Below are 22,606 nucleotides of genomic sequence, written 5' to 3' on the forward strand. Positions count from 1 at the left end.
CTGACTGCCCCACGTCCCCTGCCCCCAGTGACTGGCAAGCTGGCCAAGGATAAGCATCTGAGACATTAAGTCAAGGTGCCCATTCTCTGGATCCAAGGTAAAAGTGACCCTTATGTTTTTCCAGGAAAAGAGGGCCCGTGGCCTACGCCTCTCAGAAACCGTGGTTGCTGAACGCCACTGTGGAAGAGAACATCACATTTGACAGCCCCTACAACAAACAACGGTGAAGTTCTTGCCAACTCTGGTGTGGGTGGCAGAGGTGGGGAGTGGTGGGTTATCGAAAGGGGAAGGTGGGAAGATGGAAATAAGGGGACAAGAGGGAAAGAAGGTAGATGGCCATAGGGATGGATGTCAACCCCGGCCACGCTTACTCCATCCTCACTCTAAGCTTTTTTGATGTACCTGGCCCATCTATAGAGACCCTGGTTGATGGTTTTATGTTTAAGAGAGAAGGAGATGGGAACTCAAGGAGAGACAGGAAGGCAAGATGGGAAGAAACCAAAGGGACGATTACCAGTGACTGTGCCTCAGCATCTGGACACGATTGCCAACAATATGAGGACAGTGACCACTTCCCCCCTCACCAACACACCACTTTTTGATCTGGTCTTCCTGTCACCCTCATTCCGGGTCTGTGACAAGTCCTGAGAGTTTCAAGTCAGGACTGAAGTGGTGGCTTTCTGGCCTGTTGGCCCTCTGAGGCTTGTCCCCTCCCAGTTCACATCCCCCTCCTGAAATCCCTGCTCCCTTTCCGCCCCTGCACTCAACTTGGAAAGTTGACCCCTTTACTTGTTGGCCTTTTGGGCAGCTCTGCAGAATAAATCTCTTCCCAGAGAAGTCTCCAGGAGGAAACCTCCCTGCCCTTCCCCTAATGGCCAGACTACTCTCACTCACTGGATCTCCTACCGCTACAGTATTAGGACACCACTGATTCCATCTTGGCATGATGTCAACAACCTGAATGGGGGCAGAGCCTTTGCCCTGGCTTAGAAGTAACTGGGACATCTGTGTGCTACTTGATTACCTGGATCCTGTGCCCCCTCCACAAACCTTGTCATCTAAACAAGAGGTCCCACTGGACAGGGAAGATTGCCGGGAGCAGGGGTTCCAAGTAGTAGAAACATGGATGGTTATCGGTATATGCCAAATCCCAGAGCTGGGAGAAGAGAGGATTTCCAGATGGCCTGGGCAGGCACGTCCCCCCTCAGGCACCCATTCTGAGGTGCCAACGTGCCTCTGTTATAGATCTGAAGGCACCAGAAGTATCTAGATTTCTCATTTGGGAGGCATCAAGGGGGCTCCCTTTGCTTCTGGTGGATTTGCATGGGGATTGGAGAAACCCAGACCCCTCAGAGACTGGGAGGGTAAGGTGGGAGTTGGGCCGAAAGTTTCTCCCTTGGTCGAGTGGGAAAATGTAACCGTGCAAACCACCGGTTCTGTCTTCTCTTGGGTCGCTGCTCATAGCCCTGCCCAAATTGCCTCTCCTGAGCTGTTCCTGACGATTAGGCCTGCCACTCTCTGGGGGTCTAATAATAATAATAATAGCCATAATAATAATACAACAATAATGAATTGTGGTATTTATTAAGTGTTTAATAATAATGTTGGTATTTGTTAAGCGCTTACTCTGTGCTGAGCACTATTCTAAGCACTGGGGTAGATACAGGGTAATCAGGTTGTCCCACGTGAGGCTCACAGTCTTAATCCCCGTTTTACAAATAACTGAGGCACCGAGAAGTTAAGTGACTTGCCCAAAGTCACACAGCAGAGCCGGGATTAGAACCCATGACCTCTGACTCCCAAGTCCAGGCTCTTGCCACTAAGCCACGCTGCTTCAGCACTGTACTAAACACTGGAGCAGATAATCAGATAATCAGTTTGGACCACAGTCCCTGTCCCACACAGGGCTCACAGTCTATATGGAAGGGAGAATAGGTATTGAATCCCATTCTACAGATAAGGAAACTGAGGCACGGAGAAGTTAAGGTCATACAGCAAGCTAGTGGCGGAGCAAGATTAGAACCCAGATCCTCTGACTCCAAGGCTCAGGCTCTTTCCATTAGGCCATGCTGCTTCCCAGACAGATCATTAGTAAGTACCCTCACCTCTGACTGTCAGAATAGAGTAGGTGTTGGCCTCCCCAACACCAGATGAGGAGAGTGAAACTCCCAACACTGCCTCTGTTCGTCCCTGTTCAATTTTCCCCTCTTGAATACCTGAGAGGACACCAGGAGAGGAGTCCATGTCGGGAGGCTTCCCCACTCAGGTGATGTTTATTTGCTCACCCTTTATGGAAAGGGCTTCTGGAACCATTAAGATCTCTAATTCATTCCTCTCCAGACCCACGGTGGTTCCAGACAGTGAAGATTCCCCCCTTAACTAGCTGCCAGACTGGGCCGTGCCGGGCTGTATCAGTCAGCCAGTCAGTCAATCATATCAACTGCGCACCTACTGTGTGCAGAGCATTGTACTAAATGTTTGGGAGAGTACAATCTAACAATAACATTCTCTGCCCACAAGGAGCATATAGGCTAGAGGGGGAGACAGACATTAAAATATATAAATAAATTACAAATAAGGACATAAGTGCTGTGGGCCTGGGAGGGGGGATGACTAAAGGGAGAAAGAGTGACGCAGAGGGAGTGGGAAGAGAGGAAAGGAGGGCTTAGTCAGGGAAGGCCTCTTGGAGGAAATGTGCCTTCAGTAAAGTTTTGAAGGCAGGGAGAGTCATTGTCGTTTTTGAGGCGGGAGGGCATTCCAGGCCAGAGGCAGGATGTGGGTGAGAGGTTGGCGGCAAGATAGACGAGATCAAGGTACAGCGAGAAGGTTACCGTTAGAGGAGTGAAGTGTGCGGGTTGGATTGTAGTAGGAGTGTAGCGAGGTGAGGTGGGAGGGGGCAAGGTGATTGAATATTTTAAAGCCAATGGTGAGGGGTTTCTCTCTGTTACAGAAGTGGATGGGCAATCACTGGAGGTTCTTTAGGAGTGGGGAAACAAGTCCTGAACGTTTTTTGTAGAAAAATGATCCGGGCAGCAGAGTGAAGTAGGGAGGGGCTGTGATGACTCTGCCGTGTCCTACCTCATCCCCAGGTACAAGGCGGTCATCGACGCCTGCTCTCTGCAGCCCGATATCGACATCCTGCCCCACGGAGACCAGACCCAGATCGGGGAGCGGGTCAGTAGCTGCCTCTTCCTCCGAGGCCAGACCTCGGAGCCCAGCTGGAGAAAAGCGAACTCTTCTGCCAGGCTAAAAAGCTAGCCCCAGACCAGGGGCCGCTACTACCGCATACAGCCGGCTGTAGGAGTCTTTCCCCAAACCTCGTTCCAGACTGGATTCATCGGGAGGCTTTAAATCTTGCGGTCCTTGAATTAGAAGTGATCTGGAGACCCATATGGCCCGGCCCTCTGCCTCCAAGCAGGATCATATCTCAACTCCCCCAGATTGATGAGACTCTGTCCTGGGTTTTCAGAATTTCCTTCTCCAGAGAGCTTTAACCTCCCTCAGCACCCATTCCAGTGTCTCACACCCACCTCGTTCCCAGGAAGCTCTTCCGGCTGTCCAATTCAAGCCTCTCCTGCTGCAGATTATTCCCATTCCTTCTTGTCCTGTCGGCAGTGAATTCTATAGAGCAGGTCCCCTCCCTCTCTGGGACCCTTTCTCAGAGAGGCATGCGGCCTTCCCTTCTCCATCCTGAGTCATCCCCGGCGCTCCATATTTTCAGAGAGGGGGCTGAGGGAGGGACAATTTCCCCCTGATTTGGGGAAATGTTCGTGGTGGTGTCTGATTCCTCTCTCCACTTCAGGGCATCAACCTCTCGGGGGGCCAGCGCCAGCGTATCAGTGTGGCCAGGGCTCTGTACCAGCACACCAATGTCGTGTTCCTGGTGAGTGGAGGTTCCCTCCATCTTTATCCTGGAAGGGTGGGGTAGGACAACCTGTCTTTCTTTTGGGAAAACCAAGGCTCTGGTCCAGCCAGTGACTCACGTGATGCAAACTCGGAGGAAGAACAGTAGTAATAGTATTTATTGAGCTCCCGCTAGGTGCAGTGCGTTATTATGTGGTGGAGTCAGGATTAGGACCCAAGGGATTCATACCTAAGAGAAGCAGCGTGGCTTAGTGGCAAGAGCAAAGGCTTGGGACTCAGAAGTAGCGGGTTCTAATCCCAGCTCCACCACTTGTCAGCTGTGTGACTTTGGGCAAGTCACTTAACTTCTCTGTGCCTCAGTTACCTCATCTGTAAAATGGGGATTAAGACTGTGAGCCCCATGTGGGACAACCTGACTACCTTGTGTCTACCCCAGTGCTTAGAACAGTGCTTGTCGCATAGTAAGCGCTTAACAAATACCATCGTCATTATTATTATTATCTTATTACAATACAACAGAGTTGGTAGACACATTCCCTGCCCACGAAGACCTTAGTCAAGAAAGGGAGACAAATATTAAAATATAGATATGTAACTAAGTGCTGTGGGGATGAGAATGGGGTGAATAACAACTGTTTAAAGTACACAGATTCAAGTTCATAAGTGACACAGAAGGGAAAGGGAGTAGGGGAGATGAGGGACTTGTTGGGGAAGGCAGCCTTCCCCACTAACCTCTGCCCCTAACCTCCCTCCCTCCATTCAGGATGATCCATTCTCGGCCCTCGATGTCCACCTGAGTGACCACCTGATGCAGGCTGGGATCCTCGAGATGCTCCGAGATGACAAGAGGACCGTGGTCTTGGTGACCCATAAGCTGCAGTACCTGCCTCATGCAGATTGGGTGAGGAAAAGGGCAGGAGGAGCAGAGGGAGAAAGTGACTTGCCCAAGGTCACACAGTAGACCTGTGTCACCAAGGACCTGGGTTCTAATCCCAGTTCCACTACTTGTCTGCTGTGTGACCCTGGCCAAGTCACTTCACTTCTCGGTGCCTGTTACTTCAACTGTAAAATGGGGAAGAAGACTATGAACCTCATGTGGGACAGGGACTGTGTCCAGCCCGATTTGCTTGTATCCACCCCAGTACTTAGTACAGTGCCTGGCACATAATAAGCACTTAATAAATAGTTCAATTCTTCTTCTTCTTATTAGCCCACTGAGTTGACACAATGAGCTTGCATTTCTCATGTCCAAGGAGCCAGGTGTGGGTAGGGTCATAGGGTCCATCCCCCTGCCTTCAAGCAGTATATAATTATTATTATTATATTTGTTAAGATCATGCACATATCTTTAAATTATATATTCCTCTTAGACTGTAAACTCATTACGGGCAGGGAAAGTGTCTGCTAATTCTCTTGTATTGTAATCTCCCAAGTGGTTAGTACACTGCTCTGCACATAGTAAGTGCTCAACAAATACCACTGATTGATTAAGGACTTTCTATCTTTTAAGGACTCTTCTAAGGGCTGGAATAGATACAAGTTAATTAGGCCGAGTCCAGTATGTCTAACCAAAATGGAGCTCACAGTCTAAGTAGGAGGAAGAACGGGCACTGAATCCCCCATTCTGCGGATGCGGACACTAAGGCCCAGAGAAGTTAAGTGATTTACCCAAGGTCAAACAGCAGACAGCTGACAAAGCCGGGATTAAGACCCAGGTCCTCTGATCACCAGGTCTGTGCTCTTTCTACTGAGCCATGGATACTCCAACAGGGATGTTCCCTGGTTTAAAGGTCTACCCAAGAGGCGATCCACAGTTGAGCCCGCCCTCCTCTTTGGGAAGTTCTTCCTTTAGATCAAACAGTCCCCATCTTGGGCCCCCACCCCTCAGAAGACACCTTGACAAATTGTGTTTCCTGCTGTCTTAGATCATCGCCATGAAGGACGGCACCATCCAGAGGGAGGGGACGCTCAAAGACATCCAGAAATCGGAGACGGAACTGTTCGAACACTGGAAGACCCTTATGAACCGGCAGGACCAGGAGCTGAAGAAGGTGCACCCCCTGGAGAGCGGGGTAGGGAGAGGGGCAGGGAGTTGTGGAGGTGGGGGGAGTCGAGGCCTCTGGCATCCTTGACTCTCCCTTCCCGCTCTGTGTGGGGTTAGGCTCCTGTGCCAAGGATGCTGTGAGGAAGAGTTGGTGTCTTACGGCTCTCTCCTCCCCCAAGCCCTGGAGATGGCATAGTTCGTAGCCAATTTATCCATTAAGGGAAGCAGTGTGGCCTAGGGGATAGAGCGGAGACCCGGGAGTCAGAAGGACTTGGTTTCTAATCCTGGCTCTGCCACTTGTCTGCTGTGTGACCTTGGGCAAGTCACTTAACTTCTCTGTGCCTCACAGTTCCCTCATCTGGAAAATGGGAGTTAAGACTGTGAGCCCTATATGGGAAAGGGACTCCCTCCAACTCTATTAGCTTGTATCTACTCCAGCGCTTAGAAGAGTGCGTGGCACATAATAAATCGGTACAAATACCACAATAATAATTATTATAATTTTCAATCAGTGGCATTTATTGAGAGCTTACTCTGTGCAGAGCACTGTACTAAGCACTCGGGAGAGTACAGTATAACAGATTTAGCGGACACTTTCCCTGCCCATAAGGAGCTTACAGTCTAGAGGACAGTGTGAGTCCATCAGCTTTTAGTTCGAAGTTCTTTTCTAGGTCAGTCTTCCCAGACTGCAGTGAGTTACAGTGTAGCTTACCAATGGACCCTTCATTATATGGAGGTTTTTGTTATAGAGGAGTCTGTTCATCCATTTACCGGCCCATTTAAGTGCCCCACCAACCCATCCCCACCTTCCTGCCTTGCCAGGAGACCCACCAGCAGTCAAAAGATTCAAACCGACAGCCCTTGGGAGGGAGAGAAGGGAGAGGGGGCCTTTTGCAAAGCTGGGTAAAATCTAAGCTGGTTTTCTTCAATCAACTAATCAATCATATGTATTGAGCACTTACTCTCTGCAGAGCACTGTATTAAGCACTTGGGAGAATACAATATAACGACATAACAGACACATTCCCTGCCCACAACAAGCTTACAGCCTAGAGGGGGAGACAGACATTTATATTAATAAATAAATTATGGATATGTACCTAAGTGCTTCGGGGCTGGGATGGTGGTGAATAACGGAGCAAATCAGGGTGATGCAGAAGGGAGTGCGAGAAGAAATGAGGGTTTAGTCAGGGAAGGCTCCATGGAGGCGATGTGTCTTCAATAAGGCTTTGAAGGCAGGAAGAGTAATTGTCCATCTGCTCAACCTGGGAAGAGCTGAATTATACTCAGTGGAGAGAGCTTTGGGAAATCACAGATCTTCACCATCACTCAGAGAGGCCCTAGGCCTGTTCCTTTAGTTGTTCTTCAGGGAGGGTGGAATGCCGGGGTCAGTGGGGATCCCTCCCTGTAACTGCAGCTAATGATGCCAAGATGACAAGCTTTTTCCCTGGGCCCTCAGAGCCATGCCAGCCCCATGAACATCTTGTGTTGAATGTATTTAAACGGGAAGGCAGGACCCCGGCTTCTCTGTCTGATTGGTCCTCAGACCTCGATCTAGCAGCCAGTCATCCCCCACGTGAAACTCGTGACACCACCCTCGGGGAAGAGTAAGTGACTCGCCTCTCTTCCAGGAGACGAGCACAGAGAGAAAGACTCTGGGGGAGTCCAATGGCCTGCCCAGGTCCTTGCCCTCACGGATCGGCTTCCTGCAAGATGACGAAGAGGAGGAAGGTAAAGGAGCTGTGCTCATCCCCAGCCAAGGACAGGGCTTGTCCCGGCTGGGCTGGGGGTACTGAGGAGGGCAGTGGGTCAAGGCTGGGCTCTGAGCCCTGGGGATGGGGTGGTCTCAACTGGGTTCTGGGCACTGGGGCAAGGGCGGATCACGGCTGGGTTCCGGACACCGGGGGACAGACGCAGGTCATGGCTGGGCCCCGGGCACTGAGGGTGAGCGTGGGTCACGGCTGATCTCTGGGCACTAAAGGCGGACATGGGGAGCAGACCCAGGTCCTGCCTGGGCTCCATGGTCTGGGGGAACAGACGTGGGTCCCGGCTGGGCTCCTGGGGCCAAGTGCCATCTGGACTCCAGACACCGGGATGGACACCGTTCAGTTGAGCGACTGAGCTGCAAGGACTTGAGCGGTGCAATTGGTGAATGGATTGGTTGAATGATTCTTGAGAGAGTCTTAAGCGTGGGCCTAATCAGTAGTATTTCTTGAGCACTTACTGTGAGCAAGTGTAGATTAGACCGATTAGACCGTAAGCCCGTCAAACGGCAGAGACTGTCTCTATCTGTTGCCGACTTGATCATTCCAAGCGCTTAGTACAGTGCTCTGCACATAGTAAGCGCTCAATAAATACTATTGAATGAATGAATGAATGAATGAGCAGGACACTGTACTAAATGCTTGGGAAAGTACAATAGATGTCAGTAGACCCAAACCCTGACTTCAAGGAGCTTGAAGAAGCATGGCCTAGTGGAAAGAGCATGGACTTGGGAGTCACAACCCAAGTTCTAATCCCAGCTCTGCTACTTGTCTGCTGTGTGACTTTGGGCAAATTGCTTAACTTCTCTGAGTCTCAGTGAAAAATGGGGATTAAGACTGTGAGCCCCATGTGAAAGAGGGACTGTGTCCAACCTGATTATCTTGTAACTACCCTAGCACTTAGTACTGTGCCTAGAACCTAGTAAGTGCTTATCAAATGCCATAAATAAGAATAAGAACCGAAGACAAACCTCTCAGCCCATATATGGCTTTGAATCTGAGCCACAGCCCCTAAAATTAGCCTGGTGGTGGCTTCTAAGACCCTTGTGACCCCACCCTCCTTCCGACCATGCTGGGTCACTCTTCTTTTTACTTCTCCTGTGGAGGAGCTGGGTCTCAGAGATGTTAGGAAGGTAGGATCTAGGTGAAGATGAAGATTAAGAAGTGGCTTGCAAAATGCCTGAGAAAAAGCAGCACGGTCTATGTGGGTGAATGCAAAATATATGTAAATAGCATGTAAATGGACTTCCTCTATCACAGATGGTGTCACCTGATTTAGAGAGTTTCCAGTCCCTCGGATGTGACAGTCATAGACCTGTCTGGTTTAGTTCTCTGAAACCAGCGAGGAGTGAGCAGAAAAACTGGTCCTCACTGTCCTGGGGGTGACCCAGCCCCAACCGTATAATGAGAATTAAGAAGCAGCATGGTCTAATGGATAGAGTACGGGTCTGGAAGTCTAATCTGGACCTGGATTCTAATCCCAGCTCTGCTACTCATTTGCTGTGTGACCTTGAACAAGACACTTAACTACTCCAAGCCTCAGTTACCTCATCTGTAAAATGGGATTGAGACTGGGAGCCCTTTGTGGGACAGGGACTGTGTCCAATATAATTATCTTGTATCTACCCCAGGACTTAGTACAACGCCTGACACATAGTAAGCACTTAACAAATACTGCAATTATTATTACTGTTGTGATTATTATGCTCCGCGCATAGTACGTGCTTAACAAATATCATCATTATTATTATTGTCCTCGTTGGCCTGACGGTGACTCAGCCCCATTCTTACTCCCCATAGAAGACGCGGCAGAGAGTGAAGAAGAGGACAACTTGTCGTCCGTGCTACATCAGAGAGCCAAGATGCCCTGGAGGGCCTGCGGTCAGTACCTGTCAGCCGCAGGGTTCCTACTGCTGTCCCTGCTGGTCCTGTCCCAGCTGCTCAAGCACATGGCCCTGGTGGCCATCGACTACTGGCTGGCCCAATGGACGGCCAGCGAGACGAGCCAGGGCAAGGGCAACTGCTCCTTCAACCAGGTGTGTTCACACTGCCCCTGGGAGAGGGAGAAACGGGGTAGGGGGAAGGGGAGGGCTGGGCGTGTTGAAGCTGCCCCAGGGAGAGGGTGAAGAGGGAATCCGAGATCGTCCTTGTAGACGGAGCCAGGGATAACTGGGTGGGCTGGTGAACCATCTGCGGGCCCGGAGGCTTGTCTACAATGCTAAGCTAAAACGGGCCACTGATCCAACAGTACATGGGCTTGTGCCAGAGCATTCTCCAGCCTCAGGCAACAGCGGGGCAATGAATGCATGTAGAGACCCAACCTCGCCTCTCTGCTCATCCCCTTCAACCCCAGAAGATGTCCTGCCTGTGAGCTCCGTGGCACAGAGGAGTGATGGGGTGGGATGGAGTGGGTTATGGGGTGGGATGAGCCCAGTAGGCAAGGAGGGGGCTCTTTCCTGCAGTTAAAATTGGAAGGGACTGGCCCATTCCAGGGCTTCTAATAGGCATGAGGTGACCCTACCTAACTCCTCCCCAGTATGACCAACCCTCAGGCTCCTCTCGGAGAAAGACTAGGGGGCCCAGAAGGCCAGAAGCAGCTGACGGGATCCCTCCCTTCCTCCCTCTCTCTTTGCCTTCTCCCAGGCTCAGGATTGCACTGTCGGGCAGACGGCCAACGCCCTGGTGTTCACGGTGCTCTGCAGCCTGGGCATCGTGCTCTGTCTCGTCACGTCAATTGCCGTGGAGTGGACGGGACTGAAGGTGGCCAAGGAACTGCACCGCAGCCTGCTGAACCAGATCATCCTGGCCCCCATGAGGCACGGTGGCCCCCTGTCCTCCGTCCCCTCTCCCCACTGGGCCTGGTGGGGTGGACCAGTCTGGGGAGGGAGCCAGCTCTAACAGGAAGCGTTTCCTCACATGATCCCTGGTGGCTGTTGGTGGGCTGGGGGGCACAGATGCCTCATTCCCTGGCAAACCAGTGGGTACCCAGTGGGCCTCGGGTGCAGATGACAGTTTAGGGCAGTTTGAATTTAGGTTTCAACCACCTCTTGAATCGGAAATCTCCTTTCTTCCGACGTTAAGAAGTCAGACTTTGGGCCCGGGGAGGCTTTTCCAGTGGCTTCTCCCCACGGCTGACTCCAGCCGAGTTCACGTCGGCTCTCCCGAAACCGCTGCCTTCTAAACCACCTTTCACCTCACCCATTAGTGAAAATTCCCTCCCTGAATTCTACAGGCCAGTGGCCCATGGAGAGATAAGGATGATGACCTTGGAGGTTGAGGGGAGGAACCACATGCATGTTGGGATGGAAAGAAATTCTCCACAGGGTCTCCGCCTTCTCCTGGCCCCGGGAAGGGGGAAGGGAAAGGGGAGCTCTGATGTCCTGGGTTCCGGGCAGTCTTCGGGAGAGGCTGGATCATTCAGGGAGGACCCTGGACACCTCTAGGTCCCAGCCTCACTGGTGGTGGGATTTCTTGAGGTTGAAGGCAGTAAGGGTGATAGTCACACCACTCCTTGGGTGCAGGTGGGTGGGAGAGAGACAAAGAAGTTTTTGTTGTTTTTCCTGGGAATTCTGCATCGACTCTTTCTCTCACCCCACAGGTTTTTTGAGACAACACCACTTGGGAGTATCTTAAATAGATTCTCATCTGATTGCAACACGATCGACCAGGTAGAAAAAGCAGACTTGGACTCTCCCAAGTGCTTAGTATAGTTCCTTGCACTCAGGAGGCACTTAATAAGTACCGCTGATGGATTGAGTCATTTTGAAAAAAGTCTTTTATTAGGACACTGTCTGCTGAAGGTATAAGGAAAGGAAATGGGCTTACATTTTAGCCATCAAGAAGGACTTTCTGAGGAGTGGAGTGTTTGAACATTTCTCAGGAAAGAGATAAGAAACAGCATGGTTGAGAAGCAGCATGGCCTAGTGGAAAGAACACAGGCTTGGGAGTCAGGGAACCTGGGTTTTAATTCCGGCTCTGCAAATTATTTGCTGTGTGACTTGGGGCAAGTCACTCAACTTCTCTGTGCTTCAGTTCTCCTGCTCTCCCTCTTACTTAGACTGTGAGCCCTAGGTGGGGCAGGGACTGGGTCCAACCTAATTAACTTGTACCTATCTACCCCAGCATTGAGAACAGTCAGTCAGTCAATTATATTTATTGAGCATGTATTGTATGCAGAGCACTATACTAAGCACTTGGGAGAATAATAATAATGTAATAATGTTGGTATTTGTTAAGTGCTTACTATGTGCAAAGCACTGTTCTAAGCACTGGGGGTTACAAGGTGATCAGGTTGTCCCTCCTGGGGCTCACAGTCTTCATCCCCATTTTACAGATGAGGTAACTGAGACCCAGAGAAGTGAAGTGACTTGCCCAAAGTCACACAGCTGACAAGTGGCAGAGCCGGGTTTAGAACCTATGACCTCTTATTCCCAAACCCGGGCTCTTTCCACTGAGCCACGCTGCTTCCCTAATACTATATACAATATAACAGACACATTCTTTGCCCACAGCAGTGTTTGATACTTAGTAAGTGCTTACCATAAAAAAGAAAAAAGAGAGTTTGTGGAATGCCCATCTTCTAGAGCTTCTTCAAACAAGAGAATCGATGTTGGCGGGGGAGTTAGTCTGTCTCCAGTTTAGAGGCGGTTATAATTTCAGTTCCTCAACCTGACCATCTGCCCAAACGTTTGTTCTATGGATGTCCCAAGCGGGGGCCACAGTGGGAAGACTGTTCCCGGGTGGTTGATAACAGAATGTAGTTGTCCAACCCATCCACCACTGTACAAACAGCTAAAGCAGAGGACTGAACTAGAGAAGCAGCGTGGCTTAGTGGATAGAGCACGAGCCGTGGAGTCAGATGGCTCTAGGCTCTAATCCCAGCTCTGCCGCTCGTCTACTGTGTGACCTTGGGCAAGTCACCTCACTTTCTGTGCCTCAGTTCCCTCATCTGTAAAATGGGGATTAAACCTGTGAGCCCCATGTGGGAAGGGGACTGTGTCCAACCCGATTATCTTATATCTACCCCACTCACTGTGGGCGGAGAATATATCTTTATTGTTATATTGTACTCTCCCAGGCGCTTAGTACAGTGCTGTGCATACAGTAAGTGCTCAGTAAATATGATCGACTGAATGCTTAGAACAGTGCCTAGCACATTAGTAAGCACTTTACAAATACCACCACAATTGTTAAAGCTCAAGTCCCACTGAAGGGAAGACCTGCTTTTCCCCTCTGAACAATCGGTGTCTGAGCCATGCCCCCCATAAGTGGTAAGGAGCCAGAAAAGGTGCCTGGCTGGGTTTTCGAGGACACTGAGTGCGACATTCCCCATGTGACTCTTGGATATGATAATAATAATAATGATGGCATTTGTTAAGCTCTTTCTATGGGCCGAGCACTGTTCTAACGGGGGGACATGCAAGGTAATCAGCTTGTGCCACATGGGGCTCACAGTCTTAATCCCCATTTTACAGATGAGGCAACTGAGGCCCAGAGAAGTTAAGTGACTTGCCCAAAGTCACACAGCTGACAAGTGGCGGATCCGGGATTAGAACCCATAACCTCTGACTCCCAAGCCCGGGTTCTTTCCACTGAGCCACGGTGCTGCTCACGATCTCACGATCTCACCGAATGGGTAGTGTAGCCGGAAGGGTGAGCTGGGACAAGCCAATGTCAAAAAACAAACGATCCCCGACCCCGCCTTCTCTCCTCCCTCCTTCTTCTCCCTCTCTTCCCCAGCATATTCCTGCCACGCTGGAGTGCCTGAGCCGTTCCACGTTGCTGTGTGTGTCCGCTTTGGCTGTCATCTCCTACGTCACCCCCATCTTCCTCATCGCCCTGGTGCCTCTGGCTATCACGTGCTATTTCATCCAGAAATACTTCCGAGTGGCCTCCAGGTGACTGCATCTACTCTCCCAGAATCCACCCTTTGCCATCAGGAAGGGATTTCCCCCAGTTTAGTGAGGCTTACTTGCGGAAACTCCTTTAGGGACCACCCGGCCAGAGAGTGCTGGGTGAAAAAGAAGGGGAAAAGAGAAGGTAACCGTTTCAAACTGTTGGGACGTCTCGGCACTGCGGGAGGGCACCAGAGATGGCATCACTTAGCTGGATAATTCAGGGCTGGCGTCTTTATCTGTGAATGATCTGATTGGCTACCTAGGTCCTCTTGAATTGCCGAAAATTGTACTCCCATCCTCCCCACCCCCATCGTAATGACATCTTAGAATCATATCGTAAGCCTCAAGTCCTGTCGTGAAGGTTCTCGCGGGAAAAAGAGAAGCAGCGTGGCCTAGTGGATACAGGACGGACCTGGAATTCAGAAGGACCGGGGTTCTAGTCCCGGCTCCACCACCTATCCACTGTGTAACCTTGGGCAAGTCACTTGACTTGTGCCTCAGTTACCTCATCTGTAAAATGGGGATTAAGACTATGAGTCCCTATGTGGGACATGGACTGTGTCCAATCTGTTCGGCTTGTATGTTCCCCAGGGCTCAGTAGAGTGCCTGGCACATAGTAAGCACTTAACAAACATCATTATCATTATTATTATTATTGTTATTATCTGCTTCCCCGCAGGGACTTGCAGCAGCTGGACGACAGCACACAACTCCCCCTGCTCGCCCACTTCTCAGAGACGGTGGAAGGTCTCACCACCATCCGGGCTTTCAGGTACCATCCACCCTGCCTCTCTCTGGGTATCAGTAAGTCAGTCAATGGCATTTGCTGAAGGCTTCTACGTGCAGAGCACTGCGTGGCCTAGTGGAAAGAGCATAGGCCTGGGAGTCGGAAGGACCTGGGTTCTAATCCTTGGTCCGCCACTTGTATGCTATGTGACCTTGGGGAAGTCACTTCTCTGGGCTTCCAGTTACCTCATCTATAAAATGGAGATTGAGACTGGAAGCCCTGTGTGAGACAGGGACTTTGTCCAACCCCATTATCTTGTATGTACCCCAGCGCTTAGTACAGTGCCTGGCACATAGTAAGCACTTAACAAGTATCACAGTTATCATTATTATTATTATTACAGTCTAATAAATGGGGAGAGAGAAGAGAGCAAGCACCAGATCTGGAAGGAAGGTAGATACAATCTGGCCTAAAGGGAATCTGTCTAGGGCAGGAAGGAATATGGTTACATAGGGGAAATCTAGTCTGGCCCACCAGAAGCAATCATCATTGATGTGAAAGTAGAGGCTTTGATTCTTACCAAGGAGCCTGGAGGCCAGGAGCTAAGTCGGTCAGTCAGTCATATTTATTGAGCACTTACTGTGTGCGGAGCACTGTACTAAGTGCTTGGTAGGGTACAGAAACCCTCCAGAAACCCCCAGCAGCCTTGCTGGTCCCTCTCTCGAAGACCAACTGCCCACCCTGGCTAGATTCCTTCGGCCAAATCCTGGCCTGACACAAATTGAGCCTGGGTTCTCTGGGGTGTGGAGAAATCCCGCTTACTTTTAGTGTGGCCCAGCTGGGCAGGGGCCAGACTTTGGACCCAGAATGGCTGCTGGCAGCTCTCGCCTTCTCTGGTCAGTGTCCTGCCATGCTGTGGAGCAGCAAAGCCTCAGGACTGCCGCCCCCTGACCTGGCGGAAGTGGGGCTGGGTCTGTTGTTGATTGGCGGGTGCCAGCTGTGGGAGTGAGGTTCCCCGGGACTGTTGGCAATGAGGAAAGTAAAGGAAGCTCCTCAGCCAACCCATTAATCGGTGGTATTTATTGGGCACTTACTGTGTGCAGAACTCTGTTCTGAGCACTTGGGAGAGGACAATGGAGTCAGTAGGCAGGGTCCCCGCCCTCAAGGAAGTTACAGTAAACTCTGGGCAGAGCACTGTATGAGCCCTTGGGAGAGTACAGTAGAGTCAGTGGACCCGATCCCCACCCTCAAGGAAGACCATCTCCAAACAGATGGTGGAGGGGAGATTGTGGGAGGCCAGGTGTAAGGGAGTCAGCAGCCCTTGAACGGTGGGATCATCGGGACTGGCACGGTCAAATCCCCTTCCTCCGCCTCCCCCTGCTTGAGAAAGCTCGAGCCAACATGTCTGCTGGGTGATCTTGGGCAAGTCACTTCACTTCTCTGGGCCTCACAGTCTTAATCCTCATTTCACAGATGAGGAAACAGAGGCACAGAACAGTTATGCGACTTGCTGCTTCTTCCACTTTTCCCTGTCTCACCCCACTTCTGCGCCTGTCCCTGGTGCCTATCTGGGAGATTTCCCTCTGCCCAAGGACAGCCCCCTCCTCAAGAGAGACCTCCCTCTACTGGGGAGATCCCCCCTTGGCGGGGTCAACGAGGGGCTTGGCCCAGAAGCCCCCCAAACTTCCTCTTCCGCAGGTACGAAGCTAGGTTCCGACAGAAGCTTCTGGAGTACACGGACTCCAACAACATCGCTTCCCTCTTCCTCACCGCTGCTAACCGCTGGCTGGAGGTCCGCATGGCAAGTAGTGAGCCCGCCACCGCCGCCGGGAGGACCTCCAGGGTGGCCACGCTCAACCTGGGAGCCGGGGGCTGGCCGGTGGGTGGAGGAGGTGGGGAAGAGAGGAGAGAGGAGGCCGTCTGTTTGAGGGAGGGATGGCTCGCCCCTGGTTTCTCTGCTCAGCATCCATCCCAGAACGCTCCCCGTGGAGCGGCCCGGCTCACCCAGCGTCCGTTCCACGTCTCCCCAGGAGTACATCGGGGCTTGCGTGGTCCTCGTGGCAGCGGTGGCATCTATCACGTCCATCAGCAACGAGCTGTCCACGGGGCTGGTGGGCTTGGGCCTGACCTACGCACTCATGGTGAGGGGCCCGCGTGGTCCGCGGGAGGGGCTGGCTCCCGGGACCCTGGAGGGACGGGCTCACCAGTCTGGCTCAGGGAGGGCCTTCCCTCTTCAGAACCCTGGCTCTGCTCTCCCAGAACGAGAGAGAGTCAATCTCATTTATTAAGCACTTACTGTGTGCAGAGCATTAATTCATTCATTCGTATTTATTGAGTTCTTACTCTGTGCAAAGCACTGTACTAAGTGCACTGTACTGAGCGCTTGGGAGAGTACATGATGACAATATAACAGTCACATCCCCTGCCCACAGTGAGCTTAAAGTCTAGAGGGGTTGACAGACATTAATAAAAAGAAATTACAGATATGGATATAAGTGCCGTGCGGCTGGGAAGGGGATGAGGAAAGGGAGCAAGTCAGGGTGACGCAGAAGGGCGTGGGAGAAGAGGAAAGGAGGGCTTAGTCAGGGAAGGCCTCTTGGAGGAGATGTGCCTTCAATAAGGCTTTGAAGTGGGGGAAGACAATTATTTGTTGGGTATGAGGAGGGAAGGCATTCCAGGCCAGAGGCAGGATGTGGCCGAAAGGTGGGCGGTGAGATTGACGAGATGGAGATACAGTGAGGTTAATAGAGGAGTGAAGTGTGTAGGATGGATTGTAGTAGGAGAGCAGTGAGGTGGGGGAAAAGAGAGAGGAGTTCAGCCCTCATGTCCAGCCCCCTGGCAGGAGACTGAGCCTCTGTTCCTGAGGCGAGCAGTCAGATCTCCATGGCCCGATTCCTGAGACCTCTTGAGCTCCTCCCTCCCTCCCTTTCTTCTCTCCCTTTGCCGAAACAAAATCCACAGGCTGGATAGACAGATGGGCTTTCTCCAGCCAGACATTCCCCAGGCCTGCCCTTACCCCATCCACTCCTCCCCATCCCCAGCTGGGCCCAGGCGACAGGACTCTTTGGTGGTGGGCTGGAGCTGAAGCAACTCAAACAGCAGAGGGTGGAGGGGCTCAAGGGTGGGAAACAAACTGCCCTTTCTCTCTCCCCTTCTCCCCTAACATTTCCCTACTCCTCACAGAGGGATCCTGAGGAAGCCAGGGCCCCCCCGAGCTGAAGCTACAGAGTCTTGGGGTCAATCAGTCCAGCCTTCAGCTTCCTTCAGAACAGCACTTGTCCCAGTTTAAGACTGAAATGACTATCTCTGGAGCAGGAGGGTTGAGGGTGTCGGGAGGAGGCATTAAAAGAAACACTTGACTGTTAGCCACCCAAACTGGGTTCCTGCCTTTGGACCTGAAGGGAGGAGTCTGGACTCAAGAACTCGCCAGGGTGCCCCCTATCTCGAGGTGCCAGTGACCCTGGGAGTCTCCCTCCTCGCCCCCGGCATTCCCCACAGGTGTCCAACTACCTGAACTGGATGGTGAGGAACCTGGCCGACATGGAGATCCAGCTGGGAGCTGTGAAGAGGATCAACGGCCTCCTGAAAACCGAGCCCGAGAACTACGCCGGGTTGCTGGGTGAGGGCGGGGCAAACTCAGTGGGGAGGCCGGAACGGAGCCCCCCCACAGCTGGATAAACCCAGTGGGGACCTTCCCCTGAGGAGGGCCGAGCTGATCGGCTCCCTCCCTCCCTTTCCTCCTCCTTCTCCAGCGCCTTCGCTGATCCCCCAGAACTGGCCAGACCGAGGCAAGATCCAGATCCAGAATCTGAGCGTCCGCTACGACAGCTCCCTCAAGCCCGTCCTGAAGCACGTCAATGCCCACATCTCTCCAGGGCAGAAGGTTAGAGGATCCGACCGGGGTGAGGGGCGGGGCCACTGTCCCTAGTACAGTGCTCTGCACACAGAGAGCGCTCAATAAATACGATTGAATGAATAAATGGGGCTGGGTAGGGTCCTCAGGCCCAAGGTTCAAGGTATCAAAGGGTCACCTGGTCTAGCCCCCTGCCACCAGGTGGGTCTACACTTAAACCCTTCTGATTCCTGAAGGTCTCCAGGGAGAGGGATTCTCCAGTCACCATTTGCTGGAGTTGATTCGCACTCAGACTTCCTTTCTTGGGACTAACTCAGCTCCTCTTGCTGCCACCTGCATCAGGCAATGGGCAGTACGGATTTCTCTTTCTACCTGGTGTCCGAGTCTTCCCTGGACCCATCTGACCACCCTGTGGGGACAGAGTGTTGAGAGGCATCCTGGCCTAGTAGATAGAGCACAGGCATGAGTGTCAGAAGGATCTGGGCTCTAATCCCAGCTCTGCTATCTATCTGCTATGTGATCTTGGGCAAGTCACTTAACTTTTCTGAGCCTCAGTACCTCATCTGTAAAATGGGGATTAAGACTGTGAGCCCTCTGTGGGACAGGGACTGTTTCCAAACTGATTAGCTTGTATCTACCCCAGGGATTAGAACAGTGCTTGGCACATATTAAGCGCTTAACAAATACCATCATTATTATTATTATTATTATTATTAGGAATCTTTCCCCATGATCTGGATCCCCTCCTTGGGTGCCTCCAGGACAAAGCTATCTCAGGGAATGTGGAATCTTTCCCCCAATCAATCAAGAGTATTTATTGAGCACCTACTCTGGGCCAAATACTGAAGAAGTACCAGGGAAAATAAAGGAGGAGAAGACAGCAACACCATCCCTGATCCAGAGAGCTTACAATCTAGTGATTCAGCTAGTTTTGGGGGGTTTATATGGTATTTGTTGAGCATTTAGTATGAGTCGAGCACTGTTTCTAAATACAAGTTAATCAAGTTGGACACAATCCCTGTCCTAAATGGGGCTCACAGTCTAAGAGGGAGAACAGGCATTAAATCCTCATTTCACGAATGAGGAAGCTGAGACTCAGAGTAGTTAAGTGACTTGCCCAAGGTCACACAGCAGGCAAGTGATGAAGTTGGGATTAGAGCCCAGGTCCTCTGCCTTCCAGGTCCAGACTCTTTCCACTAGGCCAAGCTGCTTCCCACAATTTTCCCCCAGAATCCAGAGAGAAGCTCACGATGACATGATCCCTGCTTCCAGGGAGCTTAGTCTAGTGGATCAACCAGTTTTTTTCCAGAATCCAGCACACAAAGGTCACTGCTCTCCCGACTTGTTTTCTAACACGGAGGACAGCCGAGCTGGGACCTCTCAGTGAGCTAGGGAGGGAAGCTGGACATCCCACTGCTCTGGGGTTTTCCAGGAGGGCTGGCACCCCGTGGGCTCCTTCTCCTTCCTCTCCTGCTCCCTCCAACCCACCCACCACCCCCTTTCCCTTTCCAGGTTGGGATCTGTGGCCGGACAGGCAGCGGGAAGTCCTCTTTCTCTCTCGCCTTCTTCCGGATGGTGGACACTTTTGAGGGTAGGTGTTCCCCATCCCCCAGCCTCTCTGACCCTCTCCGTGCGAAGGCAATGGCTTGGGGTATCTAGCCAGATGCCCACCAGCCCAGTGATGGACTCAGACTCCAATCACTAGTAATATTTATCGAGCCCTTGCTGTGGGCGGAACACCTTACTGAGCACTTGGGAGAGTCCAATAGAGTTAGAAGATTTAGACCGATGGATTGATTGTGCACTGCATTGATTGGGGATGAGGGCAGGCCCACCTTCTGCCTAGCTGTGGTCCCTGCCATGCAGATGTCCTGGATTGAAGCTCTGCTTCCTGCCTAAGGGCCTCTTCACCTCCAGCTGACCTGGCAAGATGAGAATTTGAGTGGGGAATCCGAGTCAGAACCGGAAACGTGTTCCTGCGCCTGCTTTCTCCAGGCCCCGGAGCTGTGAACGCTGACTGCGTTTCAGCCTGGCTTCGTAAAAAACCCTCGGGCCTGGGAGTCAGAGGACCTGAGTTCTAATCCCAACTCCTCCGGTTGCCTGCTGTGTCACCTTGGACACGTCACTTCACTTCTCTGGGCCTCAGTTTCCTCTCTGCAAAATGGGGATTCAAGACCTGTTCTCCCTCACACTTAGCCTGTGAAGCCCTATGTGGGACAGAAACTGTGTCTGACTCTGACCTGATTATCTCGTATCTACCCCAGAGCTTAGACAGGTGCTTGCCTCATAATATGTGTGAAACAAATATCACAGTTATTATTATTATTGCTCAGGGTCTGCCACCTGACCAACCTGAGTCTGCAGGTCCCTTGAATAATAATAATAGCGATTGTATTTGTTAAGTGCTTTCTACGTGCTGAGCACTATATCATGCACTGTGGTCTATATAAGATAATTGGGTCATTCTCAGTCCCTGTCCCTCACAGGGCTCACAGTTTAAGTAGGAGTCAGTCATATTTATCGAGCACTTACTCTGGGTACAGAGCACTCTACTAAGGGTTTGGGAGAGTACAGTACAACAATATAACAGACACATTTCCTGCCCACAAGGAGCTTACAGTCTAGAAAGGAGAGCAGGTATTTAATTTCCATTTTACACCTGAGGAAACGGAGGCACAAAGAAGAAATGGCATGGCCTCTGGGTCCTCCGTGGCAGTTCTGCCTGGGCGAGTGAGGGGCAGGGTCAGCAGGCATGGACGGGGCGGGCGATGTTAGAGAAGCCTCTTGGTGCCAGGGATGGGCATGGGCGAAGGGGGCAAGCTGGGGGCAGCGTGGGGGAGGGCGGTTTGCTCACGGCTGACATCTGCAGGCAGGATCATCATCGATGGCATCGACATCGCTAAACTGCCCCTGCAGACCCTGCGCTCCCGCCTGTCCATCATCCTCCAGGACCCCGTGCTCTTCAGCGGGACCATTCGGTGCGAAGCGGGACCGGCCCCGGGCCCGGGGATGGGCGACCACGGCCTACTCCCCTCACCTTCCCCAGCTCCCACACGGGCGACTCGCCCTTCTTCCCTCCTACCCTCCCCACCCCCAAATCCCGGCCATCCGGGACGACGAGCAAGAGTCAGCTCTCCATTTTCCAGGGGCGGATCACGCCCCTTGCAGTTTATCCAGGTCCCTCTGTTTCCTGGTCCTCCTGCTCCCATTCTTCTTCCTCTGCTCCTCTCCCTCCTGTCATCTTCCACCTCTACGTGGGCAGGGGGACGCAGCCCAAAGCTAGCCAGCCCACCGTGCTCCTAGTCAGTGATTCTGGGATGAGGTTGGCTGGGGGAAGGATGGTGAATGTCTAGCTAAATCGAGGTTTGGGATTCTCCCTGGGGTTTGAGTATTCCAGTGTATGGAGAGGACTCAGCCGTGGAGGCTGGAGAGAAAACTGGTTCTACTGTGGTGCCGGAGTGGGAAAAAAGAACGTTTCATTTTAATTCACCTTCTTTCTGACCCCGCTGCCTGGTTTCTTTCAGGCCCTGAGCCTGGGGTTGTGAGTTCCCGGCAGGCTGTGTTTTTGACTTTCCCCACTGGCTCTGCAGGGGAGGATGTGGGTTTGCTTGGAGCAAACGGGGTTCTGGCTGGAGGGTCGGGAGGGGGCTGAGTGTGGGTGGGACAGCGGAGAGATGAAGTCTGCCAGGCTGGGGCTGGCCGGAGCGATGGACCCTGTGCGGACAAGACATTGCTCTTGCCGCTGCCTCCCCCGGGCCAACTAACCCCAGCCTGACCGGTCCAGGCAGCCAGAGCCCTGGGGAAGCTCAGCCTCCATCTCCAGGGGGCGAGCCTGGGGGAGGAAATGGGGGCCCCCTCCCCCAGGTCAGGCCGTCCTGCTCTTCTGCCCCCAGGGTCCTGTCCCTCCAGGCCTCCCCAGAAACCTCTCCGCCTTCCACCCTGACCTGAGAAGCGGGGCTCTCTGACCCTCCCTGCAGGTTTAACCTGGACCCGGAGAAGAAGTGCACAGACAGCACCCTGTGGGAGGCCCTGGAGATCGCCCAGCTCAAACCCGTGGTGAAGGCCCTTCCTGGCGGGCTAGGTAGCCGCCCCCTGACACTCTTCTACCTCCCCAACCCTCCTCTACCTCTCCACTGGGTTAAGCTCCACTGCTAATATTTCTTTTATTTTATTTAATGGTACTTGTTAAGATCTTACTATGTGGCAAGCACTGTTCAGAGCACTGGGGTAGACAAAAGATAAGCAGGTTGGACACGGTCCTTGTCCCGCATTTTTTTTAATGGCATTTGTTAAGCGCTTACTATTTTCCAGGCACTGTTCTAAGCGCTGGTGTAGGTACAAGCTAATAAGGCTGGACAGAGTCCACGTCCCACGTGGGACTCACAGTCTTAATCCCCATTTTACAAAGAACTGAGGGACAGAAAAGTTAAGTGACTTGCCCAGTCACACAGTAGACAA

The 22,606-nt window shown here is 52.1% G+C and overlaps 1 protein-coding gene across 7 annotated transcripts in view; it reads left to right on the forward strand.

The window, feature by feature from the left end:
- ABCC8 (ATP binding cassette subfamily C member 8) overlaps window positions 1-22,606 on the forward strand; it is a 117,178-nt gene that overhangs the window by 90,861 nt on the left and 3,711 nt on the right. For 2 of the 7 annotated variants that reach the window (XM_029061013.2, XM_029061012.2), the window contains exons 19-36: window positions 125-223; window positions 3,090-3,174; window positions 3,803-3,883; window positions 4,628-4,765; window positions 5,790-5,936; window positions 7,540-7,639; window positions 9,472-9,707; window positions 10,315-10,487; window positions 11,270-11,339; window positions 13,411-13,568; window positions 14,248-14,340; window positions 15,994-16,096; window positions 16,326-16,436; window positions 17,794-17,914; window positions 18,048-18,178; window positions 19,661-19,739; window positions 21,018-21,126; window positions 22,126-22,229. In XM_029061013.2, coding sequence (XP_028916846.1) covers window positions 125-223; window positions 3,090-3,174; window positions 3,803-3,883; window positions 4,628-4,765; window positions 5,790-5,936; window positions 7,540-7,639; window positions 9,472-9,707; window positions 10,315-10,487; window positions 11,270-11,339; window positions 13,411-13,568; window positions 14,248-14,340; window positions 15,994-16,096; window positions 16,326-16,436; window positions 17,794-17,914; window positions 18,048-18,178; window positions 19,661-19,739; window positions 21,018-21,126; window positions 22,126-22,229 — 2,138 coding nt within the window. The remainder of the gene's footprint in view (window positions 1-124; window positions 224-3,089; window positions 3,175-3,802; window positions 3,884-4,627; window positions 4,766-5,789; window positions 5,937-7,539; window positions 7,640-9,471; window positions 9,708-10,314; window positions 10,488-11,269; window positions 11,340-13,410; window positions 13,569-14,247; window positions 14,341-15,993; window positions 16,097-16,325; window positions 16,437-17,793; window positions 17,915-18,047; window positions 18,179-19,660; window positions 19,740-21,017; window positions 21,127-22,125; window positions 22,230-22,606) is intronic. The other 5 variants (XM_029061016.2, XM_029061017.2, XM_029061014.2 and 2 more) reach the window with 4 other exon arrangements.

The sequence above is a fragment of the Ornithorhynchus anatinus genome, chromosome 3 (assembly GCF_004115215.2).
Source record: "Ornithorhynchus anatinus isolate Pmale09 chromosome 3, mOrnAna1.pri.v4, whole genome shotgun sequence".
Lineage (NCBI taxonomy): Eukaryota > Metazoa > Chordata > Mammalia > Monotremata > Ornithorhynchidae > Ornithorhynchus > Ornithorhynchus anatinus.